This window comes from Malurus melanocephalus, unplaced genomic scaffold (assembly GCF_030028575.1).
Source record: "Malurus melanocephalus ecotype Western Australia unplaced genomic scaffold, MMel_1.1 scaffold_172, whole genome shotgun sequence".
NCBI classification, from domain to species: Eukaryota; Metazoa; Chordata; class Aves; order Passeriformes; family Maluridae; genus Malurus; species Malurus melanocephalus.
The window spans coordinates 1,007,608-1,029,736 of NW_026623404.1; the positions used below are offsets into that span (position 1 = coordinate 1,007,608).

Below are 22,129 nucleotides of genomic sequence, written 5' to 3' on the forward strand. Positions count from 1 at the left end.
TGTTCCTTGGGGACAGTTGTTTCTAAACACTTGCAAGATTTCTCAGGGCTGCTCTGAAGCATTCAGAAACCTGTGCAGCACAAAACAGACAGCTGCTGTTCTCTGCTTCCCCCCTGACAGCCYTCAGCATGGTGCTGTCTGAAGCACTCTTCTTCTGGAATCTCTCTATCATTCTGCAACTAAACATATCTATTTAATTTAAACTGTGAACACAGATAATGAGTTTTCTTTGGGGCATAATAATGTGAAAAGTCTAACCTATATCTCTGTCTCCAAGAGCTCCTGTCATGCAACAAATCCTGTTCCAGTGTTTATAAATTCAGTCTGCATCCTGATGCCCTGATTGGTAAAGGAGAATATAAACAGCCCAGGATTTGGCTTGTCTTAATGCCTCTGCACTTCTTCTGAGACTGTGACATCTCATCTGATGTGCATTACCTCAAGCAACACACGATCCCTTGGCAAAATGAACGTGTCCAGATTTCTCAGACAATCTATTACCATCAGAGCCAGAAGCAGCAGAGCCACTGAGTGACACTTTTACAGTGCCAGCATTGAAATTCATTGTTTGATGCAGACCTGCAAACAGCTACGCTGATGGGAATGAAAATCTGTATGTTTACATACAGATTCACAGAAAAAAATTCCTATGGCAAACTATATTCCTCTGGCAATTTAACCTGTAAAATGAACAGCATTACTGACGATGATCCTTTGGGGTTTTGTTTATTGTTTTTCCATAGGAAAAAGATAGCAAGTGATTAATAGCCTGAGAAGAGATTTCCTGCCCAGAGGATACAGGGAACAGGAATGGCTCTTACTGGATCTTCTACAACAGAAAATCTTGTTTAGAGTAACAGGAAAAACTTGCAGTTTCTCCTAAGAGGCTGAGCCTGTGCTGGAGGTGTGTTATTTTYGTTTTTCCCTAAAGCACACCTGGAAAAAACTGAAGCACATGAGTCACTAAAGATAAGGCATGAGACTGTTGAAAAGGAAGGAAAATATCCAATTCTTCTGATCACTCACTCAGCGTGCTGCACAGAGGACGTCTTAGAATCCATTACAGGAAATTTAGTATTGGATGGGTGGTAATTGCTCAGGGGTCCAGACAAAAGCAGTGTGGTAGATATAGCATACAGTGGGTGCTACATGATTAATAAGATGTTCAAAATGGCCATAGGGGAAATACATTTTAATATTTGGGTTTAATGCTTTGAAGCATCAAATCTTCCTTGRGTTCACATAAAAACTATTTAATAGCTGGCTTGGTTGATGTCAGAGAAAGCTCCAAGTGCAATTTAATTATATTCAATTTTTTTCAGACTATATATTTAATTTCTTGGAGTATGTTTTTTCTTTATTGCTCCTACCGCTCTCAGCAAGGCTTCACTAACCCTGCTTCAGCCCAAGAGTGTGGGCAGAGACCTCTGAGTCCTGCAATGACAGTGGGTGCAGGACCTATGCAAATACACAACTGCACCCAGGCTCCCCTTGGCACAGCACCAGGGCCAGGTTTGCCTGGAGCAGCTCCAAGGGGCAGGAAGCAGCCCAGGGCTGTGCTGCACATCCAATCACCCATCCCTGCTCCTGATTTCTGCTGGGCTTGGGGTTCTCTGTGCATGCTGGGGAGCCAAACTCACCTGAACATCAGGCTGAATTTCAGCATCACCCATGGCCAGCAGAGCTCTGTGGGTGCTCTGCACCAGATAAGGATTTCACCATGGGCAGAAGGGCCATGTATATTTTACCTTATTATTCCTCTCGAGAAAGAATTGTTGCTTGCAAGAGGGAAAGTAACTCTGTGTGGTGGTGGTTGCTGTTTTTTTAACAATGAACATATTTAGGGATTGAATTTTAGAGATGYTAATTTGATCTGTTTTGGGAAAACTGATAGTTTGAAGAATGTGTTGAGCAACTGCAGCATCAAGAACAGAAGTAGTTGTCTTATGGCTCTCACTCAATATCAAGAGATCTGTCTGCACTCTGTTGCTCTCAAAAGTGCATCTGTTGGCTCCTCCATGGGCAAACTGTGCTGCAAAAGAAAGTAGGTTTTCAGGKTTTTGTTTCTCAAATCAGAATTTCAGGCCCAAATTCTCAAGTGTATCTAAGAATGACTAACTCTATTCTGGATCACTGTGGACAGGGAGTTAAGTTTTTTTGTAGTCAAGACCCAGCATTTTATGACCAGCATATGTTTCTGAGCAATTGTCAATTAACTATCACCCTTCCCTTCCCTTCCCTTCCCTTCCCTTCCCTTCCCTTCCCTTCCCTTCCCTTCCCTTCCCACAGAGCCTTTGATGCAACCATTCCACTCTCCCAGGAGAATAAAACCTGCCCCATGGTGCATTTCCAGACATTCACATCTCAGAGAATTTTTTCCTTTTCCCATCTTTGAAAAACAAGGGCACTTGGGATGAAATTGTCAATGAAAGGCACCGAGTGTACCAAAGCAGTAGAGATCTGACACCAGAACAAGGATTAAATACCACTATTACCATGTATCAACAGATTTACAGGAGTTTGTAAATTGAGCTGGTGTAGCTGTAATTATGGAAAGTACTGTTCCACCTTTTTAAAATGCYCTTTCAAATTGACATGAACCCAATTGAAAAGAATAAAACTGAACACTAAGGTAATGCATCTTCCAGGGGTTACTGTGCCCAGAGGTGGTTTGGGGTCTCTTTTAAAAAGCTGCCCACTTCTCATGTGGCAAGGGTGAGGATTTAGTGTGGATTTCTGCTGGGRTTCTTGCACAATTGCAAGCATCCAGACAAGACTGCAAGATGCTGTTATGATTGCATTTGTAGGACACTGATGGAGAGAGTGCATTAGCATGTGAAATCATTCCTTCTCAATGTAAACGAGGAGCAGAGTGCCCCTTGATATCCATACTAATAGACCTGTTCAGCATAACACTGGCAGTTTATTTTCTGAACTTAGAAAGGTGACTGCTGGTCACCTTTTATTATAAATCCTTTTTTTTTTTTTTTTTTTTTTTAATAGGCAAAAAAGAGCTTTTCTCCTGGGAAAGTCAGACCACTTCAAAAGGGTTTCTTCATTATGGTCCTGCAAATTTCAATTTTTATTTCTTGTACTAAAATTATTGCATGTATCTTGTTAGTGTTAAAACTAAGGCAAGCACCAAATGAATGTCTGAATGCACAGATTTGTGGTTTTGCACAGTTCATTTAACCTCTTATCTGGATTTGGTATTGCTGAAACTAATTTATTCTACTAGGGTACAGKTTAATGCTGGGGTGAAGCTGAGAATAAATATAAGGTCTCAGATTCTCTTGTGTCATTCCTGTAAATCCCTGATGACTTTCCTTGTGATGCCCAGGCAAGGACGTGCCTTGTCTTTATGTGGCAGAGAGCTCAGCACAGAGAGTCTCTGGGTCAGGGAAGCAGGAGATTTATTTCAGCCTGCCTCTGATTAGGCTGCCCTATTTTCTGCATCTTCCACTCAAACCACTTCTTGGTATGAGTAGTTATTTGTTGCAAAATGCATACTTGCCACATAATTGTTAATTTGAAAGGAAAATTGCACCTCTGGCAGCAAGTCTTCCTCCTGGAAAACTGGACTAGTCTATCTATTGACACCTAGGTTGTACTAATTTAATTTAATAACTAAATTTTGCATTTCTGTAGCTCCCACAGGCATTGAGCTCAGCACAGCCACGGGCAGTGTACCCAGCCAGCATTTTTGCATGGGCCTCTGCTTGGTGCAGGTGTCTAAACTGGGGAGTTCCAACACAAAAGTTGATGGYTACAGCAAGATGAAATGAGATCCCACTCCTTTTGCTCTCTGATCCAGAGTTTAAATCCTTTAGGGAACAGTAGGTTCCCTCACCTCACCACAGATGTCACAGGTACTACAGGATATTCTTTTTCTCTTCCTCACGCCTGGCAGTCTGTGTTCAGCCAGAGTCTTGCAGAGAATCATCCTCCTGTTACTGGGAGTCCTCCGGAGGCAGAGACCCTGCTCCTTCCCTGCCTGCCTGCTCTAACAGTTATTCATGTCAAGTTCATATCAGAACCTTACTTTTTCCTACTCAAATTTTCCATCTTGAGCATGAGGATATTGTAACTCATTATACCTTCCTCTGCCCTGAGCTTAATGAGCCATTCACTGGCTGATGTTTTAGTCGTGTCAAGGTTTTCCAGGCCACAATCAATGTTTTAGTTTTATTTCCAGCAGCCTGAATATCCCAAAGCCTTTGAAGCTCCCACATTTCAGCACTTCCTCTACATATTACATCCTCATTTGAGGTGTTTTCTGTCTCCTCAGCAGCCTTTCTATAACCTTTCTAAAGCCCATGCTTTAGGATGGAGCACGGCTCTCTGAAAGAACCTTCAATGACTAAAAGGAAGCAGGAGATCCTGGCTCAGATAAATACCACCCTCGTAGTGAAGAGTTTCTTCCTAAGATRTGATCTAAACCCACGCTCTTTCAYTTCAAAGCCATTACCCACTGTCCTCTCAGCACATGCCCTTGTGAAAAGTTCCTCTCTAGATTTCTTGCAAGATTTTGCTGTATTTGTGCAGTTAACTTCCCTGAGCCAAATATTTAACTTAAAACAAGATGAGCACAATTGTTTACTAAGACAAATTTAACTTTGAGCCCTTAAAGGACACATATTCCTATGTGCTTTGAAAATCTGTGGATGGGATAATGTTTGGTAAAACACCAGCAGCTGAGGAGAAGGGTTGTGAAATACAGACAAAGTATTAGTGAGTGTTTTGGTTGCTCCACGTCTTCATCTCTGATATGGGGGCCATGCCTTGATATCTGATGGATGGCAGGGATTTTTCCACTGGCCTCAGTTTGTGCAGGGAAAGAGAAGAGAAGAGCAGATGACAGAAAATGTGAGGAGCAAAAGTGAAGAGCAGCAGCCCTGCAGTGAGACAGAAGAGGAGCCACCTCTCRGGCTCTCAGAGCAGGAGTGCGGTGTCTGGAGCAGCAGGAGACAGATTTGGACATGGTGGTACACTCAGTGGAAACYGACAGCGGAAATCGACAGTGGAAACAGACAGTGAGTGCTAATGCAGATCCCCCTTTCTATCATGTCTGGCTGGAATGGCCAGAAGAGGAGAAGGTCTTCATTTAAGGGAGAAGGAGATGAGAAGTAAAGCACAGAAAGAGCACCCTGTGTGTGAATGACAGGTGACAGTGCATTTTGCAGAGCTGGGCATAGAGCACAGTCCATAAAATSCTTGCCTAGTGCTTATCAGGCCCTGTCACATCCAAATCATGCATTTCCATGCAATTTKCATTCCTTCAACCTTTTTCCTCCAGCCGTGTCTTACAGGACTATTTCACATCAGCATCCTTCTGCAGAGGAGCTCTGTATTTATAGGCAGTGATGGCAATCTGCAGCASGTCATCCCTGACTGGAATCACCTGCTGAGCACACAGCTAACAGTATACAGCATAATATAAAATATTCAGGGGAAATTGCTGCAGCACTTCCCTAGGTGTGGTTCATCTGGTGAGCCTGGCAGGATCTCAGCCACATCCATTGTCAGTGCCTGTGACAGCACGTAACTTGCAACTATCAGCTAAAACCAAGCAAACTGCTTCAAGGCAGGGCAGGGATTTTGAAGAACACTGTGTGCACACTGTGTTTGCACATCCTCTTTCATGATCCCTCAGCCCCAGCTGGAAGCAGAGCAGAGAGGAATCTCACTCTGGACTGGGATATTTGCGGCTTTTCTTCTGTCAGTTCAGGCAACCAGCATTTTCACATTGCTGAGGCAGCTCACGGGTCACAACTGTGCCCTGTGTYAGAGTCACTGCTGACAAATAAATCAGTCACAATGAGGCAGCTGCTGCTATCGGGGATCCAGTGCTGCTCTGCTCAAAATGCCACTGCATGGAGGGAAGGCATCACCCTGGCAGAGCCAACTCATCAYGGAGATGCTCCTGCAGGTAAGGCAGGTTTTCAGGGGGTTTCATGCCCTTCCCAGCAACCCATTCTCCTTCTTCCCTGCAACAGCATGCAGAAAGTTTGGAGGTTTTTTTGGCTTTGCTGTGCCTTGGTGAGTTCAGGTGTGTCTTGTGGCCTCAGTGCTCCACATGGTGATAACAGCTGGACTGTCACCTGTGCTGGCACACCGCTGTCATCTGCATGATTCGGGGCTCCGAGAGACAGAGTGAAGAGGGTGCAGGGTGAGGGAGCACACGGATGGCATGTCTCAAACTCCAGTGATGGGTAAGTGATTCCTTTTCTGTGAGTGCTTAAAAGAGCTGGGAATTAACCAGGCAGCGCTTCTTCTGAAGATCGCCTAGAGGTGATTCTCAGGGTGCACAGGGGAAAAATGCTGTAGGAAAGTACTTTGTACCCTCGTGATGATTTACAGAAAGAGCTCATGGAATTGCCTCAATAGAAGTCCAGAAAAAAGTACCCAGACTGTAAAGAATCCCCAATATAAGGTCTAACCCAAAGCTGGTCCTTGACTCACAGGCATTAAGCAAAGGCACCTGGTGCCAAATCAAAAGATGGTCATAAAAGTAATATTCACTTCAGGCTACAACATTACAATAGTCATCCAAGCTGCTGTTTTGTAGCTTTAAACATCTCTTTCCCAAGATGTTGGGTTCCTGGGGGCCATTGTCCTTTAACCTAAGGAGGAATTAGACTTCTTCGTGGTTGTTGTTGCTACAAAGAAGGAAAGTATACATCCTTAGCACTCTAAAAGTTCTCAATATGTTAGGTGTGCCCCAGCATGTCTAGGGGCTTTAAGGAAGCTGAAAAGTGTTGCAGGCAATGACAGGTGTATTTTGTAGTGTCCAGCTTTGGCCATTTGGATCCTCCGAAGGTTGCGATTCAAATTCCAGCTTACCTGATTAATGGCTCTTTCTTAATAGGTAGCTCTGAAACTTGAGACACTGGGATTTGCATCTTGGTCTGAATGCCTCCAGTCTTTAGTRAGGATTTAACTACTGCTTGTGAAGTTTTGTGATATTTTTTCCTTACTCTTGCATCCCAGGAGGCAGAATGTATTTGCAGTAATTCTAGAGAAGCACTTTCTTTCTGCTGAGCTCTCTGTTCCTTGTTTAATTGGGGTATGCATCCTACATAACAGTGGCTGCTCTTATTGAATGCTCTCTAGCAGAAATTGGGAGAAAGGTTCATAAGAATGTGTCTCAGAGACACACTTTTCTTCAGAAATGTCACAAAGCCAAGAAAGTCCATGGCTGTGGCCCACATTTGCCTGCGTCCAGAGGTGATGCAGGCAGGCTGTGCCATTCCCAGCTGGTGCATCCCTCCCAGCACAACAGAGAGCCTGKCTCTCCATATCACCACAGTTTTGATGCTGCTCCTGCATCATCAGTGTCAGTGCTGAAATCAAGGACAATCATTAGCTTCCAGGGCTAATGGAAAGTAGACATTTGTCATGTTGTTATATGGAATATACTCTGAAATTAAATGACATCATAGTTTTCCTGTTCTTTATTCATCTYGTGAAGCTCAGTCCCTCAAAGGACAATTATAATGCAGACGGCGTACTATAAATATCTATGCAAAAAGACCACAGGCTCTCCTTGGGAAGAGGAATTTAAACTATAATTGCCTCTTCACTCCTGGTTTTCCTGCAGCTTTTATGCCATAATTCCTTCCACTGAACTTGTTGGACATCATTGAAGACATTGCCTCACTGCCCACCRTTGCCTATCCATGTTTTTCCTGTGTGGATTGACTCTACATCATCCTGAGATCAGGATGGTTCCTCACAGTGGGAACCCATACAACACATCTCACAGTGCTACCTGCAGCTCCCTCTTGATACCTGCAGTTCAGGGAGCTGCACCCAGGTTAGCTTCTTCCCAGGAAAGCCCAGTGCAAAGGTGTAAACCAGAGCAGCAGGAAGCTCATTTGAAGTGATAAACACCATTTCAGAAGCTCACACTGCTCCAGAGCATGGATCAGGGGGAACCAGCCTGATCTAGATACCCCCTAGATACCTCCCCCGGTACAACCTCTGGGCTCAGCTGCTAAAGTCCTGCAGGGGTGGTAAAGGAGCCTTTCTCCTGCTTCATTGGCTCACAAGCATCCAGTCACCCCCACCACAGGAGGCCCTGTCCTCTTCCTGCTCAGGAATTGCTCTTTSCCATTCCTTTTTCCATGCAACACAGGGCTTGGGGTCCTGCTTCAAGGGACAGTTTCCCTTTGTCCTACCTGATACTGTGCAGTGGGTTCAGCTCCTCCATCAGTCTCTTCATGCAGGGGTTCAAGAGGATGGCAGGGATGTGTAGATCATCCCTGCAGAGTTCCCAGCCAACTTCTGGGGTACCCTGACCTTGCTAGAGCRAGTCTGTATCAACAGCCAGCCTGCCTGGGACTTTCTAACATTAAATGATCTTGAAATACAGTTTAAATTAATTAAATTATTTTAAAACCCCAAAGTTTCAGGAACTAACTCTTATAGGTAAGCATGGGGGCGTGAAGCAATAGCTCATTTCACRGCCATTTCTCAATCTGCTTTAACTTCAAGACAGTGTTGATGCCCCCTCTCAAGCCCAGCTCACTCCCCTTAYGAGGAGTGCTGATGGACTGGGTGCCACCCCCAGGATGAAAGAGCTCTAACAAGCACTGCCCACCTCTCTCCTTGCCTCCCCATGCCAGGAACACAAAAGGGACARCCCTTGTCCCTCCCTGTCAGGTCTGCCTTGAGGAAAGCATGCAGGACAGCCAAATGAACCGGGGAGGGATTTTGTCCCATGGAAGAAGAGTTCCCAGAGCAGCTGCCATTGCTCAGGTCTCCATCAGCCAGTCTGGCTGTAGCCCAGCTGGGAAGGCATCGAGCTCACTCACAGGGATATAATGAGAGCTGACAACTGTGCCAGGCTCCCACGTGAAGTGCAGATTATGCAGAGTCTGGGAGCTCTGTGTCCGGCTCTCGATACCCGTCTGGATCCTGGCTGGGGCCTTGGCCATCTGTTTTGCTGAGGGACGGCATGAGGGGACAATGTCTGAGGGCTGTGACCAAGCCATCAGTTACCATTAATGCCATTGGTCACCCTCAGCCATCAGCCCTGAATCAGCCCCTTGGAAGATTTTTCTGACTGGAATGCATCACCTAACTCCAAGCTGAAAGAGCTGCATTTTAYCCTTTAAACAGAGAACAAACAGGGTTGGTTATTGCTAAACCTCAGAGCTGTTTCTGTAGCAGMAGCAGAAGACAAGGACATGGTCACTGATGGACTGTAAATCAGTGTCCATGTTCACTCAGGTAAGTTCCACCTGAGGGCACTGCAGTTTGTATRTCTGTCATTCATAACAAGTAATTCYAGCAAGCAAATTCAGCCCAAACCCTGCTTCTGTTTAATTTTTAGTATTGAAAGTGRCAGAACTATTCATGCACCTACATTAAACGTATGTTCAGCTGCTTAACTGAATTGCAGCAGCATTGTRTACATAAACTTTAAAAAAAATATACTGTGTTAATTAGATGAATCATTACAGTTTTGTCTCTACTTTATTTCAACTTCCTCCGCTCACATTCTTGAAGAGAGTAAGAGTAGGCAGGGTCAAGCACAGATCTGTAAGGAGTCATCCTCCTAGATGAACTCATAGAATTATTAAGGTTGGAAAATACCTCCAAGATCATCAAGTCCAACTTTTGACCMAACACCAYCATCCAACTAAACCACAGCACTAAGTGCCATGTCCAGTTATTYCTTGAACACTTCCAGGATTGGTGACTCCACCACCTCCCTGGGCAGTCTGTTCCAGTACCTAACCAGTCTTTGGAAAAAAATTCTTCCTGGTGTTCAATATGAACATTCCCTGGCACAACTTGAGGCCRTTTCCTCTTGTCCTGTTACTGGCTGCCTGGGAGAAGAGACTGATCCCTACCCAGCTACAGCCTCCTTTCAGAGAGCGGCAAGGTCCCTCCTTTTCTCCAAGCTAAAGGAAGTGTTCAGCCATGACCTACAAAAAATGAATGGAGTCCTAAACTGCTGAGAGAAGTGGGATGAAATTGCACAAGAAGAAACACTGTTGGGGGGAAATCCTTCCTAGAGGATCCCTGTGACATGCTGATCGTCCCAGCTGTTAAGGAGAGCATTTAAAACTCAACATGAAGAACACTTTAAAATGCACAATTGAAAGCAATATAGGCCTGGGGAAGAGATCATCAGCATAATTATGGTTTCTGTTCTCGTGGGTTTTGCACTCATCAATTCGCTTTGGGATCACAATTAAGGTCTTTCCCATCTATAGCTCCCATTGTTCTGTGAAGTTTCTCTGGAGCTCTTTCAAACTGAACTTGCAGGGAAATGRGATTCCAGAAAATGTCTGAATGCTGCAAGGCAATTCTGCCATGTGGGATTTAAACTTATTTTGCCCCATGTGAGAAACTTGACYAGGTGACAACTGTGGCATTCTTTTTGTCAGCATAAAAAATGATTTGATTGTTCACTGTGTATTTTCCAGGTCTGTGAAAGCTTTTGGGATTATGCTGGAGGAAAGATTTAGTTATGTTTCTATGGAAACCAWAACACTTACATAAAAGCCTGCTTAACAAGCAAGAGTGTGACACTGTATCTCATTCAAGGTGAGCCACCTCTGAGATAACTCATTGATAAACTTCCAGCTGGGTTTTAAAGTCTGGGAGGACACCAGTGGATTTCTTACACCTCTAATAGGAGTGGGACTCAGCAGGTAATGCAGGATAACTACTTAGCACCATAGCAGGAGTGTCATAATCTCACATGGACAGTTGCAGTCATTTGGCTGGACTTGAAAGGAAGTTTTTCATCAGTTTGATCACACAGTAATGATTCCTAAGTTTATGTCTTTCTTACTTATTCCCTACTTTATAGATGTGCAACTTCACTGCCTCCAGCATGACCCAGAGGAGAAACGTAGTTAATATTTTTTTCCATAAAACACTGAAGTGTCCCCAGATGTTTGTTTGAAATCACCTAGAAATAGAAGTGGTATTTTCTTCATTTAGGTACTACTTTTCCTGAGATGAAAGCCTCCTTTAAAATTAGAAAAGCTTTGTGGCCTTGACACTGCTCTTCCCGGCAAGCACACAGAAGTTGCTGCCACGGTGAAGTACAAACACTGTAGCTAGCAGAAGACAAAATTAATTTTTGTCTTTTCTCCTCAGAAAAGAACATGTTCAAACCAACTTTTATAGTCTATTTCATGTTTTCCTGTTGACAGGACTTCTGGCCATGTTGTGGATTCTATAGCAATAAACTAGAATTACTAAAGCTRGTTTTATTTGAGAAGTGGCAAAAGCTGAGACAGAAAGTTGCTTTCTAAATTACTTCTGGTTATTTCTCCATAAAAAGTTCACTGACATTAAAATAATTGCTGGTGCAAGGGTTGAAGGGCATTCTAGACACARCATCAGATTGGGGAATTAATTTTTTWAWCTACTCCTACMACTTGAAAAGTGAAATCAGTTAAATTATTTTTTACTGTATGAAGAGACATTTTCCTTTAGGGTGGCCCTAAGGATTTTAGAGTGGATTTTAATGAAGCCAGTAATGTGTGGTTTTGTCCATGGACTTCTAAGTCATTCAYGAGCAGCTGCAGAATGCTTCCCCTGAGAAAGGGAACAGCAGAAACACAAAGGGGATGTTTYAGACCTGTCCAGGGCCTAATCCTGAAAAGGCTCATGCAGTAACCTGGCTTCTCCTCCTGTCCTGTTCCCTCTGAAAATGTTCTTTTTCACAGACTGAGTCAATAAACTCTTGCACATGTTCTGGCAGCACTGTTACATTTTTCCTTTGCCATACAGGCACTAAAGAGGCCACCCATGTCCATTTTGCTGTTTATGTTCATTAAGAAATGCACCAAACAACCACTGCCCTATTGCTGCTGTTGAACTGGTTTTGAGTGACCAAAAAGAAAGAGTTGTAGGGTGCTGGAGCAGCCAAGTGTCCCCAAGCTCGGTGGCCTGCTGCAGAGTCCTCAGAGCCTCAGCAAGCAGTGCAGAGCCTGTCCTGTTGTAYGGGGTTAGGAGGAGGCTGATGTCCACCAAGTGCTGCTCCAGCAGGATATGGGAAGCTCAGGAAACACGCACCAAATGCAAAAGCCTCTAGGAAAGATTCTGCATTATCTGCCCAAGAGCAATGTGTTTTCTCTATATCTGGTGTTGTCACCTTGCTGTTARTTGTGTTTATGCATTGCCAGACAGCTCATGCGTTTCCCTCCTCTTTCACTGAGCCAACTACTCCTTCTTCCTGCCAGGACAGCAGTCTCCAACATTACTTGCTGGAGCCTGGACTGCCTTGGATAGGCTCCCTTTCTGCAGGGATAAAGACAGAGCAGGCAGGTACAAACAACACATGTCCTAAGACAAAAAGGAAGAGTTCAAGCACAATATTGTGGATATTTAATCCTGTGGGACAAAGGCATGCCCACAGCCTCAGTGTTGTGGGGGAACATGGAAGACAGAATTCAGTCTGTTATGAATCACATCTCCAGAGTCCTGCTGTTTTTCTTTTCATGACCTGTAGGCTAAGATTCTCTGCTCCTTACATTCTGTAGCAACATTTCTAAATAATGATACTCAGAAAATTCTAAACCAGATGTTTCCAGTTGTTCCCTCACTGGCAATCACACTGGTTAATTAGCCTGTTTTATGGGGTTGGAAAACTTGCTAACTGTGGCAAGTTGAGCATGAACTACAAGGTGCACTTCATCATATATGGTATTAACAATGATATGCAGCTAAAAYATCTTCAGATGTCTTCTCTGCATCTCACAAAAAATAACAACATAAGCTCTAGAGCACCTGTGATGGATGGAATATCTATTTTCCTTGTGCAGCAGGAACAATGCAGCCATAAAGTATAGGATTTCTAAGGTAATCTTTCTCAGAGGCAGACCCAAAGCTTGATTCACTGGAGCATCACTAAGAGCAGGTCTGCTCTTGGTCTGATTCAGTCTTATTCAATAGAATTGCCTTTTATAAAGCACTTCAGAAAAGCTCCAGGCCTGCTGCTTCTGCCAGTCTACCTGGGAGCTGTGCCACATATGCATGGATCTGTGGAAAACTCCTCTTTGCTTTCCCCAAGCCTACTCATGCTCCAGATCCAAAATTGCCATGCTRTTATTCAGGGATAATTCTTGCTTGGTCCTTGCTCTTGCCACTAGTCCCACTAATATTCCACAGGAACTGTGTGTCAGTTCTTTGGCAACATGTTCCTGACTTGCAGGTGTGCCAAAGATACACAGTGACGTTTTTAAGCCATGCAAATGTARTTACTCACAGATTCCAGCCACGCATATATTCAGCCACACCAGCTCCAGCACACTTTGGTGATGCTTGTGTCCCTTCATTTCTGTTATAAGAGTGATTCCTCCATTCTGAGTGAAGTAAATGCCTGAGATTTTTTTTTCCAGTTTGTGTTTGACTCACACCTTGCAAGCGGACCATCAGAGGAGACCCAGCTGGAAATATTCCATCATTATTCTATATGATAAAAAAATAACCATTTGATTTTAAGCTGCTGATAACTACATGAGAAAGAAGGTGAAGAGGAGGTGGTATTCTRTTTTCCAAACATTTCTTGCAACTGCTCTCATTTGGAATGTCTATCACACACWAACAGGAAGATGGGTTACACCTCGCACAACAGGACAGCATAAAAGGTCAGTTTTGTTGGCACTGTGAATAATTCTTCCCACAGTAAAACCTCAAAATTTAACTGAATTATTCATTTGCAAAGAAGCAGCAGATATTCAGAGACTTCCAGCCTGAACAACCCTCTGGAGAAGGAATGTGCAATATGAAGCTCAAGTTTTTCCATCGTCTATATTTACTTGTACATACACACTTATAAGAAAACAGGCACTACTTCTCAAAAAGATCACTGGAAAGAAAAGCAATTCCTTCTTTCAGGCACTTCAGCTCAGTGGCAATGGTCATTCCAGAAACTCTCTTAGACATTCTTAACTCTCTTAGACACCTTCTCACTCTGGAGGATTGTAAAACAACCTGATCTCTTTTCCCACATGTAACTGGCTGCACACACAACTTAGATTCATTCAGTTTATCTTTCAAAAAGACACATCTTACTCACAGGCAAAAAATTGCAAGATTTGCTGGTGACACTGATCATAGTGTTGCAGTATTAAACACTTGATGGTTTTTGCTTGTCCAGCATGCTCTGGTGGGAGGTGACCAATAGTTGTCCCTCCAAAACTTTATGGAAGTGCGTGGAGACGCCTCTGCCTCAGCAAGAGGAATTCCCACRCTGGGGAAGATGATGCAGATAATCGTGTCACCATGATTCCTGCTCACTGTCATTGAATTAAACCTGTTTTGCTTAGATCAGTGCAGCTATTTTTACTTTTATGCCCTCAAACATTGCCTCACTAACTATACTCGATGTCAGTTCACAAGCTGAAATTATTCCTTTTCTTAAGAAAATGAAAGCCAAGCAAATAGATGCAAACTAAAATATGTCCTCTTGTGGGGCTTGAAAACAGTCATTTTGGGAGATAAATTTCGGCACGGTCACCATTAACTCCAGTTAATTGTGATAGCATCAGAATTTAGTTTTAGTTTCGTTTGGTTCACCTTATTCAACAAATGTTGCAGTTTTGGAGTTGTTGGTTTTTGTTGTGGGGTTTTTGTTGTTGTTTTCTTTGTTTGCTTGTTTTGCGAAGTACTAGAGCTGAGGTATTTATATATTTATAGAGAGCTGAATATATGATAAATAAGGATTTTTTCAGACACTCACAAACTTAGATGGATGCCAAAAGATGGTCCCTAGAAGCTAATAATCAGTATTTCAAGTGATGGCTGGGCTGGTTTTGCAAAATAAGCATTTCTTTAATAAAGTGGTTGCACACATAAAATGTCCGCAGTCAAGGGAAGGGCAGAAAGCAGTTAAAGGATCTTTTGGAAATACTGAGCTATAAAAATTTGCAGCAGAAGTTTTGACTGGAAAACTTTTTTTTTTTTTTTTTTTTTTTTAGAGAAAATCATTCAAATGCAGAAATCTTTCTGAGATTTCTTCTTGTGCTACTGAAGCTTTGGTAAGTCTTCACTGGAAGAAAATAGAGTTGTTATTTGAGTACTTTTTGAGGTAAGCGACAGTAAAATAAATTTACATGGATGAAGAGCCAGARTGGTGATGGCTACTCTGTGTGTGCTAAGGAGCGGATGGGAACTGTCAGAAGGAACCTCCAGCATCAGCTCCGTGCTTCTCCATGTGGCTGTGGTCCAGGGCACAACATCCSCCAAGCCCAACCCAGCCAGTCACCAGGAGAATGACAGCACCAGGCCCCCCACCCTTTTACAAGGGCACAAAGATGCACAGTACATTGCTTTAAGGGAATAGCAACAGCTACACTCCCTAAAATGTGCTCAGAGAGGCAGCAAGGCTTCTCAAACTCTTGTCAGAGAAGCTTGGGGGCTCGATAGAGCATGATAATGATCTCCAAATATTCTTTTTCCCTGAACTGAGAGTTCATCCTTTACATCCAGCATATCAGGTAATAACTTCCAGCTTACCCAGCACATTGGAGCATAAAAAAATGGATGGATGACATAGAGTTTATTTTTAGTTTGGATTCTCCCGCATTCTATTTAAAGCATGAAGACTGGAGGCAACAGACGAAATCCAAGTCCCATGAAAATGTTTTGCACTAGCAGCCAGGTGAGCCAGCAGAGCACACGGCAAAGCAGCAGCCAGGGAGGCCTGGGGAGCTACAGCCCACCCAGGTGACGCAGTGCCACATTTGATGGATGCACAGTATGAACACATTTTCTAGCTATGCTTCCTAGGGCAGGAGCTCAAGCATGAACCAATAGATTGCTTGCAAAAAGCATGTAAAAATCTTGAGGCAATTAAGGCTAGAAGTGGGCAATAGCAGCAAACCTTTGAAGCTCCCCATGAGCCCACCTAGACTTCTGTTTCACCTCATTTCTCTCTCATTAGTCATTTTGGCTTTGGTCAGAAACCACAAATAGACTCAACCTAATACCCATTCTTCCCTTTCTGTCATATTAACAGGTCAAATATTATTTCATATGGGGGAAAATGGGCAGAGCAAACCTCAAAGAAACCTGCCAGTCAGAGTAAAAGAAAGTTGAGAAATCTGTCAGCTCTGAGCAATTACTAGAGACTGGGCATTTTCACAGCGACACACCAGCAGTACAGGATGCAATGATTCAGCCATGCTAAAATAGCATAGCTGTAAAAGAATCATCATCAAAGGCATTGTCCAAAACAGCAAGATGCAAGCAGCCAAACCATCACAGGCATGTTCCAGCATAAAGCCAGAGAAAAGCATTACTGATGCTTCACWTGCTGTGGGATATGGGATGTGTAGGCAGTGATGAAGGTGGAGCAAGCGCTCATTTACAGCAGAACTTCACATTGTTGAGTGCTGTGTCATCCTGAAGGCCCTGTGGGGGCTCAACCTTGGTCTGGAGGCCACATATCTTGCAGCTGTTGGTCCAAAGRAGCCAAAGGTGCCCCACAAGAGCCCATCACCCATCAGTGCAGCTTCATGCGAGCATCTGAACTGAATGTTGTTGGCAGCTGTGTTATCACCTCCTCCCTGGGACTCCTCTCTTCTCAGGGAAATGGAGATCAAGTAGCCTCCAGGACAAACTTGGAAGCTGATCCAGGTACCCCACCTGACAAAAAGCAGATGGAAAAAYGTCTGGGCTCTGTGAGCTGCTGAGAAATTCTTCTTGTCACGGTGCTCTGAAGCTTAACACTTCCTTGACACAGCATCCTGCTGCAGTCTGGGCCCCTGACTTTCTTCTTTTGTTTCTCCTTGCCTTCCAAACTTGTTCTTTTCTCTTTATTGATATCTGATCACAAAAACACCAGGAAGTCTGAGACTGGATACTTGCAGTTCTGGTGGGAACTCCAAGGGCAGCCTGAGCACGTTTTATGACACATCCCCAGTGTGTGTGACAGGTACACACCGGGCAGCAGGGACAGCAGCCCCTCTGCCTTCCAGAGGTGCTCCCTGCAGCTGGCCCAGGGCTTCCTCCTGGCAGTTTCTCAATGTATGGCTAGAGAAAATCCYTTTTCCCACCTTTGCCYCATGKGTTGCAGATTTCCAAAGAAACACCSTGAYCCTGGRACCATACTCCAGGTGCCCACAGTGCTCTGCAGAAATTTCAAGGGCAAACAAAAAGCAGTAAAGTGTGGTAACAGTGTWTAATTACCCTCAAAATCAATGAACACAACCCCTAACCACTTGTTTTAATTCACTATACTACAGCACAGTGTACAAAAAGCAAGTCAGAGAGACGAGACCCCTGCAAATGGTGACACTCATAGGTGCCTCGAGAGCTAGCTCATGACAAACAGGGAAGAGTGTTACTTACTACCCAGCCAAGGACTCGGTGGTTACTGAATCATCCTGACAATGCAGGTGTATCCCTTCAGAGCCATGTCACCTCTTCCAAACTGGTAGGGCTCCACCTGCAGTGGAAGTCACACAGGGACAGAGGTAAAGGCAAAGGGCAAAAGACRCAGGAAAAGTCCTTTACATGCCTGTCATAAACAGTCACAACTCCTTTCTGTAATGGGGAAGAGAAAATGTTTTGGGAGGCGCATGGGAAAAGATGCCTATCACTGGGAAACTACCTAACCCTTGCACATGTTCTTTGTGTTTTCTAGCTATTTCTGACCCAACAGGGAAGGCAGACACTCAGAGTCTCAGCAGAGACACTGGTGGTGGATGCCTCTCTCCCCAAGTCCAGATTTTCACATTCATATGACTTCTCCCAGCAGCATCAGCCCCATGCAGACTTTTCTGGTGTACCAACATTTGCCAGAAGGCTCAAAGTTTTATGTACAGGGTATCACACTCAAGAAGAGGGAAAATCTGCAGAAAGTGCTTCGGTACAGGAGATGGCAAGGAACGGAGAGAATGTTACCTTCAGCACAAATCCATTGGCATAGCCATAACAGCAAAACTGCCGGCTATCCCACCTGCCCCAGTGGCCTCAGCTGGGCACAGTGAGGACTGAGGTGTATTCACACACCCCTGTGCCTGGGGGGCAGAGGAGGAGCAGGATAGAGGGGTAGCAGGCAGGAGGAGCAGGATAGAGGTGTAGCAGGCAGCAGGAACAGGAGGAGCTGTAGCAGGCAGCAGGAACTTCATCTCTCGTGCTCTGCATCTGCTGAAGGAGAGCTGGTGTACAGACTGGGAATTTATAGACTTCCAAGGCAGCTTGCCTTTCCCTACTGACAAACACCATGGGAACAATAGATTCCACCCAGGCAGCGACACAGCTCTTGCTGGCCTGCTCACAGTGCCCATGGGGAGATCCTCTGGGAGTTCAACAGCCAGCATGCAGCAGATTCTGCAACCAAAGGTGTATCCACCATCACTGCAGGGCTGTAGGGATGTGATCTGCTCCTTGCTGTGCTCGTGGTAGAAGTTTAATATCAATTTCTGCTTCTGGCTGTGCAKATATTTGACCACAGAAATGTTTGGGAAGTTTCTTCTGTGAGAGTAACTTCCATAACCATTTTACCTATTGCTGTTTGGCAAGGCAGGTCAAACTAGATGAAGAAATACAAGGGACCTGGTCTGGAAGAAAGTATAAGTAAACTAAAGCCCTGTGTCTCCCAATACCCTCTGTTGAACAGGATTCCTGGGAAGTTCAACAAATGAGTAGGTAATTTATGCTTTTAACGTCCTTCTTTTCAACAGCCATTTTTATCTCAAAAAAATCTGTATGCTTTGCTTTTGCAGCAAGCTTAAGCAAATATGCTGGGATGCCCAGAGAGATTTTCAGGGCTGAGTGCCACTGGGGACAAGGTGACAAGCAGGGTGTCCAGAAAGGTGATACCAAGCCTGAGGGCACAGTCTTTGAGGATGTCACAGTGCAGGAAGAGGTGAATTTGAAACCCTGGAACTGAGATTCCCTTAACAGAGTTAACCAATGTTTCCAAGGGCCCTTGATTGGCGTTGCAGCATCTAGCAGAAGCTTCTCTCTGTTCAAACAGGCAAAGAGGAGAAAACCTTTYAGAGAAGTATCGTGATCCTCAGGATTTTACAGCAAGATGAGATGCCAAACCTTGAACTAATGTAAGACAAAGAATTTCCCTCTTCTGGGTTTCTCTTCCAATCTCTGCTCTGTTTGTTCCTGTCCCAWTAAAAGGTGATGTTGCTTTTCCCACTCTTGACTCTGAATTCCCCTGACACTTCTCAGTGGTCTGTATAGGTGGCAATATATGCAAATTACAATGGTGGGAAGTTGGAAGATCCTTTTTGTGAAAAGCACAAAAAGAGCACAGCACGTGATGGAATCACAGCCYGTTTTCCTTTTTGAACCAAAAAATTTCTTTTACTTCTCCGAAGGGATGTCAAAATCCAGGGGAGATGTGTTTTCTGCCACAAGGACCGTGTGATCACATCTGGTAGACCAGGTGTGTTTGCTCAGGYAGGGTCACACAGAGGTAGCCGAGGACACTCAGACCTGCCCTTGGCAGAGCATGAATGGAAAGGAGCAGGAGTCAGAAAGAAATGGCTGGGACCTGGATAAGGCTGCAAAGGAAGGATTTCCCAATTCTTTCTCCTTTGCTGGCCCAAAACCATCACCTTTGACCACTTCACCTCTGGCAGCAGTGATCCAGATCCACAGTCTGGCAGGACCCACTTGCCCTCTCAAATGCTGCTCAAATCATAACATTCCTGCCTTTTCCCATCCCCTGAGGAGGATCCCAGGGCACAGTGATCCCCCAGCATGCAGGGGAGTGGGATGAGGCAGGAGGTGAGGGATTTGTCCATGAAAAATTACTCCCCTTACAGGAGTTTTTCCATGAAAATACTCAAGCCCAAGAGGAGAACTATTAGAGAACTATTACTGTGGGATCTGGGTAGTATCCTTTTCCCATTTATAACCCAACAGCTGGCTACCTGGGCAGCCAAATGTGAGCTGACTTGGATTTGATTTCATAGTACATGGCTGAGAGAGCACTTAATACGTATAGACCAGGCATTGATTTTTGTTACCACGTAACAGTGCCAATTTTGCTTGGATGCCTCAAAAAGTGTTCTAAGATCAGCTTACCCAGACTATCAAAATCAAAAAAAGTCTACAATGGTGAGATCCGGATCTCTTACTGACACACCTACCCTGCTTTCCTGCACCCTCTCCTGTATTTTAATATCCTTGAAAATGTCAAAACAGTTTTAAAGAAAATTGGAAAACTGATGAATTTGATTAATGAAACATGACTACAGTAAAAYGACAATGATACAGGGTATTTYATCCTTGCATTATTCATCTAGTTTAATACAATTATTTTTGCAGGCAGAGGAGCACAAAAATTTTGCCACTACTTTTCAGCATTTATCAAAACTTCTGATTTTTTCAATAAACAGACTACTATAAATTAAGCAGTATCTTGATTCTATAAAATTATTGTGATGCTATGGCATATTTAAAATCTTTATGGAACACAGAAAATAAATTTATGTCTTTAACATACAAAAATGTACACCATACAAAATCTGCTTATTTTATGATGTTATTGAAAAAAAATTATATATTAGCAGTTCTTGAAAATTCATTAAATTCTGACTTTTACCCCTGAATATACTGCACACTTAGGAAGACAAACTTGGTTTGGCAGTGYTGTGTGCTGCCTTTCTCATATTGTCAGTTTCTCATGTTCATGTCAACCTTCTGCTGCCCAAAGCACAGAGATCATTTGAGACATTGGACTCTTTTGAGTGAGCTGCAGGAAGCACTGATGGCAGCAAGGGCCCAGGAACTCTGAATAGGAGCAGAAGGAAAGAGCATTCACTAAAAGAGAAGTGTATAAATACAGAGGGATGGATTTGGCTGAATGGCTGTGTGCTTCTCTGGGCTCTAGGCTGTTTTCCACTCCTCCCACGCTGTTCCCAAGGTACCGGTTGCCACTCATTAGCTCTCAGTAGCCAYGTTTCTCAGCAGCTCTTGTGTCAAACTGACCATTACAATTGGGTATAAATCGATTGTAAATCACACAGCCTGGCTCTGCCAAACCTTCCTCCCCTGCAGCTTGGCATGAAGATAAGAGACTCCACAGCTCACTGCAAAAAGAGCACATTATCTCAGGAAATGGTACATCAGCAAACCAGAAATCATACCTAGCACCAAAGAATAGTGAAAGGACAATAAAGAATCCATTCTACTCTATGGAAAGATGAATAAGCAAAGGATTGCATTATTTAGAAGGAAGAGATGAGATTCTGAATGAACACCTACAGTGCAGATGTCTCCATCTGAARTAATCACAGTGGGCTCCCTTTAGAGCTGTTGAGAGAGACAACATGACAATAGAGAGGAACTGACACTTTCACAGGAACATCTCCCAAAAATCATCTGTTCATCCCTGCTAACTGCAGGGAGGCATGATCCCTGTCTGAACTAGTCTTAAAACCTCAGGTTCTGTTTAGGCTTTTGCAAGCTAAAAACAATAGTGCTGAATGAGAATTAGTTTTCAGTAATACAGGCAAATGTTTAAGAGAAAATGAGTAATCAAATTATGTGCTATCTGGTCCTCATATTCTCATTTGCCAAATTGACTCAGATTAATAGAAAATTGAATAGCAGGAAAAATATAAGTGGGAGATGTCAGAAATGAGACAAGAGCCAGGATTTTCTAGATGCATGAGCAGAGAGAGAATATTTAAAGAAAAACATAAGTATAGCCATTTCTCAGATGTAAAAAGAGAAAATTTCACATTACTGGAGGGATATAAAGAAGATCTACATGTAGACATGGTTCYCCCCTTGTTGTGCAGTTATTTTCAGGTGGTTCTCCACCTGCCCACAGCTCCAGTTTTCATATAAAACTTTACCTTGAAAATTTAGACATTTTAGTTCTCTTACCTGCTAGGCTGAGCATACCTTAGCAGTTACAATCTTTACAGTTTCTCGCTTTTTTATTTCTGTATAATTATTGGAACTAATTTCCTTCATCTATGAATTGTGTATGTCTTCTTTATATTGCCTTATTCWTCATTTGTTCATTGCCATTTTTCTTTACAATTGCTAATAACATTTTAACACATTCTTGTGAAAGCCTAATTGCCCTGCAGTGGAATCTCTCCATTTCTTTCAGTTTTCAATTCCTGTCTGGGACTTACCATGACAAATCTTTTTTTTTTTTTTTTTTTTTTTTTTT

General features: G+C 43.6%; 1 protein-coding gene across 1 annotated transcript; it reads right to left on the bottom strand.

Annotated features, from left to right (window-relative positions):
* Positions 1–16,335: 16,335 nt before the first annotated feature.
* On the bottom strand, positions 16,336–21,850 carry LOC130577273 (vitelline membrane outer layer protein 1-like). Its single transcript, XM_057372511.1, is given in 6 exon segments — positions 16,336–16,440; positions 16,443–16,620; positions 17,326–17,383; positions 17,386–17,422; positions 17,881–17,996; positions 21,835–21,850. Coding segments are annotated over 6 exon segments (510 nt in total).
* Between the last annotated feature and the right edge of the window lie 279 nt (positions 21,851–22,129).